The sequence below is a fragment of the Pelodiscus sinensis genome, chromosome 24, assembly GCF_052426305.1.
Source record: "Pelodiscus sinensis isolate ZL-2025 chromosome 24, ASM5242630v1, whole genome shotgun sequence".
NCBI lineage: Eukaryota > Metazoa > Chordata > Testudines > Trionychidae > Pelodiscus > Pelodiscus sinensis.
In genome coordinates, this window is record NC_143075.1 from 5,963,189 (window position 1) to 5,978,394 (window position 15,206).

At 45.6% G+C, this 15,206-nt stretch overlaps 1 protein-coding gene across 3 annotated transcripts in view; it reads left to right on the forward strand.

The window, feature by feature from the left end:
• The window catches only part of MMEL1 (membrane metalloendopeptidase like 1), a 75,371-nt gene that overhangs the window by 35,537 nt on the left and 24,628 nt on the right, over window positions 1-15,206 (forward strand). For all 3 annotated transcript variants that reach the window (XM_075906222.2, XM_014574383.4, XM_075906224.2), the window contains 8 exons: window positions 843-938; window positions 2,484-2,602; window positions 3,380-3,445; window positions 5,734-5,868; window positions 8,643-8,732; window positions 11,046-11,182; window positions 11,645-11,738; window positions 13,560-13,688. In XM_075906222.2, the coding sequence (XP_075762337.2) occupies window positions 843-938; window positions 2,484-2,602; window positions 3,380-3,445; window positions 5,734-5,868; window positions 8,643-8,732; window positions 11,046-11,182; window positions 11,645-11,738; window positions 13,560-13,688 (866 nt within the window). The remainder of the gene's footprint in view (window positions 1-842; window positions 939-2,483; window positions 2,603-3,379; window positions 3,446-5,733; window positions 5,869-8,642; window positions 8,733-11,045; window positions 11,183-11,644; window positions 11,739-13,559; window positions 13,689-15,206) is intronic.

Consider the following 15,206-nt stretch of genomic DNA (forward strand, 5'->3'; position numbering starts at 1 on the left):
CATTAACAGCTCTTAGCACCCCCCACTGTACAAATTGCTCCAGCCCTCTGCATACAATGTGTTAGAAACAACTCTGTGTGTGAGAATTTAGAAAAATGGTGCAGTCATAGCCCTAGTTTATGACCGTGATACGAGGTTATTATGTGATCACATTTATATTGTGGGGGTGCTAACAGGCTGCAGTCTAGGACCAGGCTCAGTATAGAATGTGATAAGGGACACAGAGTGGCAAATCCACCTGCAGTTAAATACTTGGTCATCTGTCCTGTATAATCCCAAAGAACTCTGATCCTTGGATAAGAACGTCTGATTTGTACAGAGAAACACTGCCTCAGTCTGCATCCGTCTGTGCTCGCTGCCCAGGCTTTATAATGATTTACTGAAGCGGTGCAAAAATTTTTCTAACAAATAAGGGCCCAAGAAGCTGAGGTTGCAGAGACCTACTCTCCCTTCCCACAGGCGTCAGTGATAAACAAAGAGCTTTGCATGGAATTCATCCGTCTCACAAGCCAAAACCCACCAAACAAAGTATCAGATGACTGGGGGGGGTTGAACCCCCAAATGAGTCACAGAACACCCCACAAATCACTAACTCTTTCACCCTGGGAACAGAACCTTTCACGTTCAAAGGGTCCTTGTTAGGATGCAATTACTGCCCAGTGGAGTTGAAAGTTGACACCGTGCTGTGTAACAGCATCCAGCTTCATAGGGAACTTTTCAAATCTTTTTCCCTGGCTGCAAGGGCTTCGGCTGATTAGTTTAGTCTAAATTTTCATCCATGTGCCTTCACTAGTAAAGAAAAAACAGGGGATGTTTTACATCTCTTTCTTCTTCCTCCTCAGGCTTCATAGAACAGCGAGATTCACTGCCCCTGTTAGAGGTTTTAGCTGTGGTTGGAGATTGGCCGGTGGCTTCCGCCGATTGGAATATCACCAGAGGTAAAGAGGCTGGGGAGCGAAAGAGGTTGATGGCATTGCAACACATCTCCACTGAGGCTTCCCTTACTAAAGTTCTGAGGGACAGTCACACACCATCAACATACACAAGAAGAGAGGAATTTAATGCCTGCGATTAACGATTCCATAGCCCTGTTTCATACACACCAAATTTTGGTTTTGCAATAAATAATCTCTCTCAAGGGCAGACAATGTCATATTTTAACTGATAAAATGAGCACCCACATAAAAACCTCACGACACAATCACAAAATGTGAAAGTAAAAGTCTCATATTCGATGCAACTTTCCAATGGGCACACCCACGCAAAAATTATGTGCCTATATTTTGACATGCTACTATCATAAGTAGATCTTGAAGCACCCCGACAAGATGGTGATTTGGAGAATAAGTATGCAATTGCATATGCTTTTTTTGCATGTGCACATTTGCATTTTTGACAGTTTCCAAAATGTCAGTTACTTTGCAAATGCTATACATAGATAAAAGTGAACCTCCCTTTTATCAAACAAAGATCTGTCATCAGACACATGAAAAAAGAACAGGTCTACTTAGATGCCACAGTGATAGGCATGTTCAAAAAGCCAGGGCAGGTAGATTACAAGCTCTTGGTGTGATCCATGGAGTATGTGCCTCAGTGTGGGGGTACGTCTATACAGCACTTATTTCAAAATAGAGCACGCTTTCTCTGACGTCCCTTCCTTCTCGCACAGAAGTTGGAGTAAGAAACCCGTTATTTTGAATTGATTTTGAAATAACGGGCTGGCTGTGTAGATGCGCAATACGTTATTGCAGAACAACGAATGTTATTCCGAGATAACGCTACTGTGTAGATGTACCCTGGGAGTTTCAAAGCGTTCCGCATTAGCCAAACTCAGCTTCCATTGGCGTCAATGGATTACGTCAATGATTGGCTTCCATGGACCAACACGGGTAACTTTGGAAAATCCCTCTCCTAATCTCCAAACTGGCACTAAAGAAATGTCCATTCCTGTTATGTTTTCTTGCCCCTGCTCCTGGAAGACCTTCCAATCCAAGAGGTGCAAGGTAAAAACATCCTGCTCTTCTTTCTTGTCCTTCCTGAAAAGCTCACCTCTTCCACAAAGCATTGACCCCCCAGCTTCGAGCTCCTGTCTTAAATCTATCCAGCAAAAGCCAGGCCAGACACTAAAACAGGGACATCAGCGGGCTCACCTGCATGCCTTATGCCTCTGAAGTGTTTTGTCTGCATAGCACTTGGAGCAAGAATTAGGGTTTCCTTGGTGCTGGGTACAAGGCAGAACTGTCCAGCGCAACACTAGTAAGAATGATGCTAAATAATCAGTTACAGACAGAGAAGTCTCCTGTAGGATCACTTGGTCTATCCACTCCCAGCCAGTGCAGGATTGTTCCCTGCACGCTATCTTCAAGGGCTCTGTCCAGTCCAATTTAAAATTACATAAGCAATAGGCTTACCCTAGATGAAACTTCATTTCTCTTGATACACATCAATAAACAAAGCCTCTTTTTTCCCTTTTATTCCCCCAGGGCCACACTGGCACATGGAAGAGAAACTCGCCACCCTGAACTCCAGATTTAACAAGCGTGTCTTAATTGACATGTTTGTATGGAACGACGACCGGGATTCCAGCAGACATATAATTTATGTAAGACAAATAGGGAACTACCGCTCCATAGGGCCAGGTACCCCAGATTCACAATGGGGGAGCTACTTGCATCACATTTAGACAAGCTTCCCATTTGTATTGGTGGGCATTCAGAACATGGGGGGAACGTGTATATATTTTTTTAAATCTACAAAGCTACTATTCAGGGTACCCCCAAAGAGTATCACACACACAACCTGAGGCATCTCCTATATGGATTTACCCACAATAAAGGTCTGGGCCATTGCTTAATGTTATAATTCATCAACAGTATTTAAAATGGAGCATGAAAGTCAACTGCAGATATCCAGTAAACATAGCTAGTCCGTATATGAACTATAGTCCATATAGTGAACCATGTAGTTCGTCTCGTATCCTTTATTGTTACCTATGAAATCTAGCTCTGGAATGGGCAACATTTTCTCTGGTGAGTTACTATAATTTAGTCTTTCAGAGATTCTCAGTGGTCACTGAAAAATCTTGCCTTATAATCATGGATGAGAATCCATCCAATACTGCCCTGGAGAGTGAGGGTCAGATCTTGGCCCCATGCGTGAAGCTCTAAGAATTGGAAGTCAATAATTCTGGCTTCCATCTCACTTCCAGCGCCTAGGAAGAATAAGCTAAGCGGGTTTGTCATGTACTAGTATGCTCCGGTCCTTCCAGTGTTACAGGGGCCGTCTATGCAGCTTTTCACATTGCCCTTGAGTGACCCCCTCTTACCAACCAGTCTCTGTGCTCATCACTCACTAGAGATATGTACTTGATTTCCTTCAGATTGACCAGCCTACTTTGGGAATGCCATCCAGAGATTACTACTTTAATGGTGGCAATTACCAAAGAGTAAGTATTCCTGGATTTTGTATACTGGGTTTTACTAAACATTGCTTTTCACTAATCATTTGCAGGTGAACATGGCTTTGCCAAACCACAGTAACTGAATCTTCATGGCCTCCAATCATGGCATTTAAACTGTGGAACTCATTGCCACAGGATGTCACTGAGGCCAAAAATTTAGCAAGACTCAGATAGATTGGGCACTTAAATGAGTAACAAGACTATCTGGAGTTGTGTTAGTTAATGGTAGCAAAAAGAGTAATGGAAGGAAAATAAAACCTTGTGTTTCAGGATTTTAACCAATCTCTAATTTTGGGGGATAGGGATGAGACACTTCAGATGAGGCAGATTATCCCACATCTGCCTACTTCAGGGTTTCTTGCTCTTTCCTCTGAAAACATCTGGTACCAGCCACTGTTGGGGACAGGACACTGGATTAGAGGGACTTAGAGGTCTGATCCAATGTGACCACTGGACTAGCGGTCTGATCCAATGCAACAGTTCCTTTATTCCTAGATTTCTATGATATGGAGATTTCTTAAACCCCCAAATTCATTCCGATGAAACCCAACTGTAGGAGGTTTCAGATATCCCCGAGACAGACAATTGCATTCATGAAATCAGGATTTACCTGAATAAATAGAAGGAAAATGAATGGAACGAATCATTGATTGATGAGAACCTGGCCCTGTATGTTTTGGGTGATCCTTATATTTTTGCGAATTGTTCCAAAAACAGCACGAAAGTTTGGAGATGCTATTTTGCTCCACTGCACAGCGCAAATGTGTTCGCTTCCCCCTCCTTGCTTGCTTTTCTTTGTAAATGCCTGGCTGAGCCGCTGCAAATGGAGATGGATAGAGATAATTTGTCAATTTCAGGCCTGAAAATCCTTTTGAAGTTCTTTTTCTTTTCTTAATTATTTCATGCTAACTAAGTAGATTTGCAGCCTAGCATTAAATTGAATTTCCTAATGCGAATGAAAGGGGAACCATGTAGACAATGATCAAACATTTCAGACTCGGTTCCATGTTACCATCGTAGGCACTGATCCAAAGCCTGCGGAGACCTCGGAGAGTCTTTCTGTGAATTTCAATGTGTTTTGGAACAGGCCATTCGTGAGTCAGAATTTTGAGGATTTCTTTAGGTTTTGATAGAGTATCTGTTGGCATCCCCCCCCTTAGTCACCTTAGCAAATAGTGATTCCTACAGCCCCTGTCCCATATCGTGCTGACCATGGAATTCAGCATGTGACCTAGCGCAATGCGCTCAAGGTACCTGTCCAGAGAATGTGGTCAGTCTGCAGACAGTCACAGATGCTACGGAGCATGTGGGAAGTCAATTGTGTACAGAACTTCTCAGAGACACAGTGACACCTGCAAAACAAACCAGGTACTTTGTAAGGCTGGATATTGCCTAAAAGGGAAACAAAATTGTACTGGACGTGGCATTGGGCTGTTTGACAGTGGGCAGGGCCCCGTCTCTTGGAAGTGAGCTCCCCTAGTGCAGATTTCATTTGCATGTTCACCATTTTTTAAGGGGGAGGGAAGAGTGAAAATGAAGCATCATGCCCAAGGTCAAACTTAGAAAGACTCCAGGGAGGCAGAGGGAGGATGGATTCTCTCCTGTTCCCAAACCCCAGAGAATCCCCTAAAAAGAGACTTCACAGGGATAGCTGCTATGCAGTCTTCCCAAAAAGCACTTCTGCCAATAACAAAAGAGGTAAAATCATCTCTCTTCTCGATGTCTCTGTTTTTCCAGCCACCTTTTATCTGTCTTGTCTACTTTACAGCTTTGGGCTATGGGTGCTCTCACTCACTTTGTATCTGGAGCGTGTCAGCTACAATGGACTCTCACTCTTGGAAGAGGCATTGCTGTGCTACTTTATGATAATAGCAATAGAAAGAGAGACAAGCTAAATGGGCTAGGGAAGTTTGCATTGAAAAAACCAAGAGCGGGGGGGGGGGCAGGGTGAGCTGCAAAGTTTGGCTTGGGAACCTCATTTTGCCAACATTTTCAGAGTCTCTAGGATCCAGGGTCTTAGTCCAAACCCATCTTTAGGAAAAGGTCAATGACAACTTTTTGCATTTTAATTTAGCGCTAGAGTTCTTTCTCCACACATTGGCTGATGTCTCTAGAACTTCCTCAACAAGACAGGGCACGGAAAATCTCTCACACCGATGCTACTGTAACCCTGAATTTCTGGGCAAAATGTGCTTGATAAGTGGAGACCGTGAAGATTGTTAATCTTTTAAAAATGACACCGATGTACCCGGTTTCCTTTCCCATGTGTTTAGGTGCGGGATGCCTACCTGCAGTTCATGATCACCATCGCCAAAATGATCCGAGAAGACAGGAATATGTCAAAAGATGACACTTTTGTCCAAGAGGAAATGGCGAAGGTTTTGAAGCTTGAAACTGAGATTGCAAACGTGAGTATGTGTCTGAGGGAGGATTGATAGGGGAACTGAGACAGAGCGATGGGTTGTCATGATATCGGAATCACGGCTTCTCCTGAACAAGAGTGGAGAGATGCTCGTGTTGCACCTCTAAGAGGCATAACATAAAACTCAGCACCCGTAGGGAGGCAGGGCAAAGGTGGTTTTATTGCTCTTTTGCCAACCCTGGGTGATGGGCTAAGTTGAAGCAGGTTTGTGGATTGTTCACTAGCACAATCTGGAATGGCCATAGTAGTGCTGACTATGTTGGAAGAGACCTCAGGAGTCATCAAGTCCAACCCCTGCCCAAAGCAGGACCAACCCCAACTCAATCACCCAGCCAGGGCTTTGTCAAACTGGGGCTTGAAAACCTCCAGGGATGGAGATTCCACTCCCTCCCTAGGGAACCCATCCCAGTGCTTCACCACCTCCTAGGGAAATAGTTTTTCTTAATATCCAACCTACACCTCCCCCACTGCAAATTAAGACCATTGCTCCTTGTTCTGCCATCCGTCACCACTGAGAACAGCCTCTCTCCATCCTCTTTGGAGTCCCCCTTCAGGTAGTTGAAGGCTGCTATCAAATCCCCCCTCGCTCTTCTCTTCTGTAGACTAAACAAGCCCAAATCCCTCAGCCTCTCCTCATAGGTCATGTGCTCCAGCCCCCTCATCATTTATGTTGCCCCCAGCCATGGCCCCTATGCTGGGACTTGCAGAAGAGGCCTTGCAGGGCAACATAAGCTGCCTGTTGCAAAACCTATGCAATGTCCCTACCAGTGCTGGTGCCTTACACAACCCAACACCAACAGAGGGGGGCAGCCACTCCACAGGAGGGGAAATGGGGCCAGAAGCGGTGGAGGTAGGAGCTAGGGTTGCCATGGCATCCAGTCCAGGAGATTGGTAACACTGGAGCAGGGCAAGGAGGGAGGATCTCAACAAGGGAGCCAAAGGAGCAGCGGGCGGCCATATGGCTGGCTGGGGAGAAGCGGAGCTTGGGAAGGGAAACAGTCGCTTTTCTCCAGCCGCCAGCTGCTCGGTCACCCCTTGCTCCTCTGGAGTCCTCCGCCCGCACACATGACCCTCACCACTGCCTGGTGAGTGGGGGCTGGATGCAGCCCACAGGGGGTGGGGCAGCTGAGGGGTGGGGCTGGGGGCTGCTGGAGCTAGCACTGAGCCTACAGGGAGGGCAGCTAGGGGATGGGGCTGCCAGCTGCTTCACATTCCATCCCTAGATAGTCATAGCAGTGGTGCCCTAAATTTAGTGGTGCCCTACGCAGCTGTGTACACAACGAGGCATTTCCCCGGCCGGATCTAGGGCTCCTTCAGTGCTTTTAAATTGCTGAAATGGCGAGGAGTCTTGTGGCACCTTATAGGCGAACCAAAGTGTTGAAGCATAAGCTTTTGTGGGCAAAGACCCACTTCATCAGATGCACGTCAGATGCACGGCTACCCCTCTGATGCTTAAAGCATCCTGAAAGACATGAATTTTTTTTTTTAATCTACCACTACGACAGTCGTCCACATAGTTCAAGTTCCAACTTTGTCTCTATTGTTTAACAAAGACCAGAGCCTGTCTGGATCTCTGTATGGAACGTAGAGACTTCTAATGACTGATTAATTTACTACAAGAACACAGGGTGTGGAACATCATATCTAACCATTCCTAAACATTCTAGCAGTGCAAAGCCATATTGCCAAAATAATGAGAGAAAAATATATGTATATATACCCATATTCTGTAGTTCAATTAAGCTTTATAATTATTAGAGTTTAGACCTGGCAAAACTTTCCAGAAGTACACCAACAACAAAAGAGTTCAAAGTTGTGAAAAATCTGGATTAGCTGAGTATTTAAAAATGGTTTATGATTATAAACATGCATCTTTATTTTCCATGCAGTTTTTTAAAGATAGGGTCTCTGTTCTGCCATGTTGAATAGTTTATCTAAGCTCAGTTAAAAAGTCTGAGATTAGCAAATATATTAGAGCATGAGCTTTTGTGGGTTAAATCCACTTCGTCAGATGAGTTGCAGTGAAAATTACAGAATCCAGGGTATATATATATAACAGCAAAAGCAGTTACCTGTCAATTATAGGACCAGTGTTAATTAAGTCAATGAAGCTAATTAAGTTAGGCTACATGTGTCCCATTCATAGCATTTGAGGTGGAGATGCGAGTATGCAGCAAATAAGTGACTAGACAATAGAGACTAAAAAATGTATTGTAGGAACAAGTCAGATAGAGGTGGCCATAAAGTTCAGCAATGGCGCAGACTGGTTGTATTTCCCACAAATCCCAACCACATTTAGATCAAACACGGTATTTTCCCAAAACCAGAACTTCATGGAGTGTAAATTTCCCATATTTATAAGTGTCCTGACTTTACATGTGTATTTGCTTTAACTGAGTATAGAAGAGAATCCAAAGATTTTTCTGGTGCTGGGATTTTTGCATTGCAAATGCCGCAGTGCTGCTGTAATTTTCCATGCTGGTTCTGCAGAGGATGGAGGGAATTTCTTGTCCATCACATTACTGAAATAGCATAATGGTCTTGAAAGTTAACTGGTCTTGGCTGTTAACTGAGACACTGAAATGTAAAGAACTCAGCGTGGGACTCTGAATTTTCTTTTTCTAAAAACACTGAATGTATTTTAAGAAGCACTGAAGTGTGCATACGTGTGTGAGAGAGAGAGCATGCCCCTGCATTTGTGTGACTGCTGTTGAAACTCTTGTCAGTCGATTCAAAAGGTAACTATGTGAATCTCCATAGGCTACTGCTCCTGCTGAAGAAAGGCATGACGTGACCTTATTGTACAACAAAATGACCCTAAGAGAGCTACAGGAAAAGTTTGCCATGAATGTAAGTGTTTTGGTCAGAATGTAATGGCTCCCCGCTCTTCACACTGTCTAGTCCATGAAAAACAGCTTTGCAGACTCTTTGTACTTGCAAAACAAAAGGGATCTAAAGTCAAGTCTCTTCTTCATGTAAAGCTAAGAGGTTTTTAAGGCCTTTTCCTTTTCAACAAAGCCACAACTGAAGCATTTGCCAGACCTGAAATCTCTGGCCCATGCAGAATCATAACTATGCAAACTCCAGTCCAAAAAGAAAGGTTTAAAGTCCTTTAGTTCTATGCACAGAAGAAACAGGTATACCACGTGGTTGGTGCAAAGCTGGGATAATCATTTGGTAAAACTTTAATGATTCCTTCCTCTCTTTTTGCATGGGAGTATCTCCGTCAAAATCATTTTGAAAATCTGAAAATGCAGCAAGCAATCATGGCCACAAGTTGTCCAGAGAATTCGTTTGCTTTCTCCCAGCAATGTTTAAACTTCCAGTGGAAGAAACAAGAACTAACCCTATCTACATTTTGGCTTGCAATGCCTTGATGCGACAAAAGTAGTGGGAAACTCTTCACTAAATATGGGTTTAATATTATTTTAAGGAGCTTTTAGCACAGATATGCAAGTGATATATCTATCAATTGAGGAATAGCACAGTAGCAATATTAGCCACGTTAGTTGGAAAAATATTGTCTGTACTTTTACCATCACTACTAGACTGAATTGGATGGGAATCCAAAAAACGATCAACTTTCAGGTTAGAATCTTTCTAAAGGGCAAGGTCTCTTCCCATCTGCGACATACATTTTCTACATACAGTGGGCACGGTGGGACTAAAAGGACAGACTTTGCCCCCATTTAAAAAAACCTAAACCTCATTTTAATTGGGCACAGCATGAGAAAATATAACCGAGAGGAGGACTTGTCATGCTGCAGTAGCAAAACAGAAAGGAAATGAAGTCAAGTTTTATTTCCCAGTTGTGGGGGAAAACAGAGTGCGTCTAAACAGGTATATAAAGTAGGAGATTGAGGTACATTGAATGATGAATGTATGTACAGTTTGTTTTTTTCTTCATGGCATTCAATATGATATAATCAAAGGCTCTACGGGCTCCCTCTGGTGGCAATTTCAATATGTGTCCAAAAAGATCCCAAGGAAAGACCGCCCAGCCAAAGGAGGGAGAGGTTTGTGTATAACATGCTTCAAACTGCAGGCTCTGTCCTTCAAAGACACAAGGGATTTTTTATGATCTTAGTCATTATATCAGGGGTGCGAACTAAGCAGCCTGCCAGCCAGATGCAGTTCGCCAGGGCTCGATGCTTTATTTACCTGTCTCCCCCGCAGGTACGGCTGCTCGAAGCTCCCATTGGCCACGGTTCACCTTTCCTGGCCATTGGGAGCTGCGGGGCGGGCTGGGCTGCCACTTCCCGTGGTTCCCGTTGGCCAAGAACAGCGAACCGTGGCCAACAGGAGCTGCGAGTGGTTGTACCTGCAGGCACGCAGGTAAATAAAGCATCCTAATCCTGGCAAACTGCATCCCGCCCATGGGCGGCTTCTTGCCCAGCCCTGCGATACAAACATACAGCTCATAATTGTAGAACAGAGCAGAGACTCAGGGGGTCTGTGCAAAAAAAAAGGGAGGGGAGCAAAACCAACCTGTTCACCTCCATACTACGATCTCAGCCATCAAGGGTAGGGAGTGCCTGAAAATTACAGCCTCTGGGGAACTCAGGGGAGAGTTATCCAAAGGGTTCGACCACTTTTGTGCCACGATGCAGGCTGTTAGTTCTATGCCTTACACACCCCCGGCAACATTAAATGTCAGCCTGCCATTTTGCACACCATGGGTCAGTCTTGCTAGACTGCAGCCCTTTCATTTGGTTCCAACATGAACTCCTCTGTGACTACTCACTTCTAGCGGGAAGCCCAAGACTTCTAGTGTGCTCAGGTTGGTGTGCATCACAAGCTTGTCTTATCATGATTGAGAAACGCCTATGCCCAAGTCAAGTGCACAACAGGGCAAAATATATATATGCATCAAGAGATGTTCAGACCAGTATCTGATCCTGAAACTCACAGAATCGTAGGGTGGGAGGAGACCGCAGGGGACCAACCCCAACTCAAATCAGGACCAACCCCAACTAAACCATCTCAGCCAGGACTTTGTCAAGTCGGGACTTCAAAACCTCTAGGGTTCGATAGACAGTTGGATATGTCTGATGACTGGCCCCTATGCAGTCCCAGCGTGCCCAGTGAGCGACGGCAGGATTCCGTTGGAACAGGTATCAAGAAAAGCTTGGAATCGGTGTGTCTGCCTCTCTGCCCTCACAGGAGTTTAACTGGACTCTCTTCATCCAAGGCATCATGTCTTCAGTGCACATTCAGATCCCCCTGGACGAGGAGGTGGTGGTGTACGGCTTGCCCTACCTGCAGGAGCTCAAGGCGATTATCTCCAGCTACTCGGCAAGGTAACGAAGCTGGGAGAGAACGGGAGCTAGAGGAGGGAAGAGGAGCCCCCACTGACCGCCAAAGGGCTCGGGTGGGGATGAGGCGGGTTTCTTCCTGGTTATGCCACAGTGGAATCGTGTTCTCTCCTCTATAACAATCGCACGGGGCTGGTGGCAGGCAACATACATTGACAGGTGGGCGGGTCTCAGCCACGAGCACCCTAGAAGAGAAGCAATAGGACGTGGTTTAGCTCCCATTACATGTGGAAGTTAGTCAGTCCCCCAAAGCAGCATGGAATGGGACCCTGTGGAGTGATACTGAATGGCCGGCACCTCTGAGCTAAATGAAAGCAGCCGGCACAGCGCCCCATGGGGGCTGCGAGCAACTTGGCTGGCATTGCCAACCCCTGTCCTGCACATTCGGGCAGAAGCTTGCCCTGTGACCACCTGCATTAATGTGAAACTCCGCTTTGTACCCCGCAGCACCGTCCAGAACTACTTAGTCTGGCGCCTGGTGATTGACAGGGTCAGCAGCTTGAGTCGGCGCTTCAAGGACGCCCGAGCCGACTACCGAAAGGTAAGGACCCTCCCCCCTCAAAGAGTCCATTCAGCTCTGACATCCTCCTTCTTGACCTCGACCTCCTCAGCTGCAGGATGACACGATGCTAGGGGAAGGGCAGCCAGTCCCTCTGGGCACAAGGGACTGTAGCCGAGTCCACATTCTAGCCCCTGCTTTGGGAAAGGTGGGCCCAACGTGGATCCAAGCACAGCCCAAGTCTGGAGATGTGAGAATCTGGAGTTCAGGGGCAGGCCTGTCCCTAGTGCTGTTATCAAGGTCGGTTCTTCGTTGGGTTCACGTTGCGGTGGGGGCCCAGGCATGAGAAGTGCAAAGAGAACTGAACGAACACCTCAGAGGTTGCCGTTTCTTTCAGCCCCACTGAGAAATGGGTTCTGCAATTCCCTGGGACCTTCCCGTGCGGACGGGCCCACACAACAGCCCCATCGGGGTACTAGGAAGATACAGACACATCTGATCAGACACACTACACACCAACTTCAGTATTAGACTCAAGATGGGAACTGGAATGAGCCTTTTATGGAGGTGCAAAATTATCATGTTTCAGAGAGGTAGCCGTGATAGTCTGTTTCAGGGGAACTCTGGGTCAAACTGCTCTCCATAGGCTCAGGCTTTCCAGTTAAAGCCTTCTTGGGCACATATCCTCCAAACCATTTGACATTAGCCCATCACTAGTGGCAACTCTTCCAGCAGACCATTTCTTTGAGCCACCATTGCAGAAGGACAGGAACCCTCCCTGAGGGTGTGTCTAGACTACACCTCTCTGTCGACAGAGAGAGGTAGATCAGGCATGTCAAAATTGCTAATGAAGCCAGGATTTAAATATCCCACGCCTCATTAGCATAAACATGGCCACTGCTTTTTTTTCGAAACAGAGCTTTTTTGGGGAAAAAAGGGCCGTGTAGATGCGGATCTGTCAAAAATAAAGTCTTTTTCGACAGATCCTGTAAACCTCATTTTTTGAGGAATACAGGATCTGTCAAAAAAGGCTTTATTTTTGACAGATCCGCGTCTAGACTGCTGGTTTTTTTTTTTTTAAAAAACTCCTTTTCGAAAAGAAGCGGCGGCCATGTTTATGCTAATGAGGCATGGGTTATTTAAATCCCGGCTTCATTAGCAATTTTGACGTGCTTGATTTGCATCCCTCTGTCGACAGAGGGATGCAATCTAGATGTAGCCAGAGATGCCTTCACCGCCTATATATAGCGAAACTCAGAGGTTCTCAACCTTTTTCTTTCTGATCTCATACCCAACATGCTATTCAACTTACCTGTGCCTCCACAACTGGTGTTTCTATGTAAAATGGCCATCTCTGGCTTTGGGGATTAGCAATCAGCTAAATTGCCAGGGCCCCATGAGGTGAAATTGCTCAGGCTTTGGCTTCAGCCACATGCTTCAGTCCTGGCGCCCAGCCAGTCTGATGCCAGCTCTGCTTGGTGGAACCCAGAAACCTGCTCACATTCCTGGACCTTGGTGGAGAACGTTGGCAACAACAATGCATCTGGGGACGAGGTGGGCAACCAAGCTGAGGGGCACTGCAGAAAGCCTCAGGCATCCAAATGGAGGAAGAGACAGATAAGACATGAAATGACCGAGTGGTGGGATAGAGATTGTGCTGTACCCATATCACCTCCAAACAGCATCCTGGCACCATGAACCACTGGAAGACCAGAGCGTCCAAAGAAACAAAGCTGAAGTGTGAGGGCACAAAAGTAGAATGGCCTCTCTTTCTGATTAGCCCTCTTGCCCTTTAACAACTGGAGGAGGGACCCAGGGGATGGTACAACAGGCAAAATTGATTTCCCTCCATTTTTCCCCCAGGCACTTTATGGGACAACCCTGGAAGAGGCCCGTTGGCGGGAATGCGTGAGTTACGTCAACAATAACATGGAGAACGCGGTGGGAGCGCTGTATGTTAGGGAGACATTTGCTGGTGAGAGCAAGAGGATGGTATGTAGATTGCCTTTCATGGTATCATGAGCCCCCAATTCCCATGGATCCTGCCCCAGACCTGTGGCCTAATATCTCATGTACCTAGAACAGAGGTTTAACATAACTTGGGGAGAGACAGACAGGAAGGGGGCTTCATTGTTCCTAAGACAGAGGAACATGGACTTTCCCTCCCGAGAGTGGTGATGCCTTGTGCAGGTGGTCACTGGCTCTTGAGAGGGTCTGTCAATATGAAGCGGGTGTCTGTACGGTCTCCAAACTATGTAATTTTATTGGTATCATTTGCCTTGTGCGTGGAAAAGGAGCCCATGTAGCCCATCTGGGGACACCAGTAACCAAGGGGAAGGAAAACCGTAAGCTAATATGGTCCACATCAGTATCAGAGAAGCAAAGAGCTTCTTAGCTTGACCCTGATGGCTCTTGGTGTGATGGCCGTAGTGTCCAAGGAGCGATCCTCCTCCGTCAGCATTCGCTGTAAATGGAATACTTTGTGGCGACTGCTTCCCCAGCAATTCTGCCATTTCTGAAGCCTGGACGCTTCTTCTGAATCCAGTTCTTAGATGTGAACCAATGACATGCTTTCCGGGTCTCTAGTTACACTTTTGTCCTGGACTGAGCTTGTTTTCTGCGTTTAATTGGCCATGCTCTTCTGGTGCAACCATTGCCTCTGGATTGGTCATTGTAGCCAAGAATTTAGGTATATATGCAAATAGTGTTATTGCTCTGCTTTAAGCCAAGATAAAAATGGTCTATAACAATGACACTCAACACTAAAGATCTTCCTCTTACCTGTCCCTCCCCCAATTAAAAAAATACACCCCCAAATGAGCTAACAAATCAACCAAACAAGAATACAACCTGACAATAAGCGGGGTTTTATACTTCTAACTGGGAGCAGTCAGAGAGTTCATCAAATTGTCTGGAGACATTACCATTGCAAATAGATTCTACATAGCTGTTGAGATTTGATGGTGACAGGCAGCAACAAAACCCTAAGGGAGATAAATGGTTAAAGGCTGCTACCAGGATAATATGATGGCACTGAAACTTATAGAAAGAACTGCATGAAAATAGCGATGTTTGTTTCACAATAATACGTCTGTGAAAACAGATCTCCTAATGAATATTCGTGAAGTTTATTAATTTCTGCCTGACTATGTATATATAGCTACATGGTAGAGGGGAAAAAGGTGGCATTTCTCTACTGGGGTAAAAAAAAAATGAATTTTCCCCAAGAGAATTGCATTGAGGCTTTTTGGTCAGTTTTCCAGCGATGGAAAACACCTGCCTCTTTTTCAAAATATTGTAAACCCCAGCAGGAATGAAAAATGTGTGTGTGTGTGTGTGTGTGTGTGTGTGTGTGTGTGTGTGTGTGTGTGTGTGTGTGTGTGTGTGTATAGAACACAGAGAAACAAGCTGTCGCCAGCAGCTACAGGTCTCCCGTACCAGGAAGTTCCCCAGTTTATTAAGATCCCCATTACTATGGAGGACCAAATAAAGCAGTAACTAATCCACATC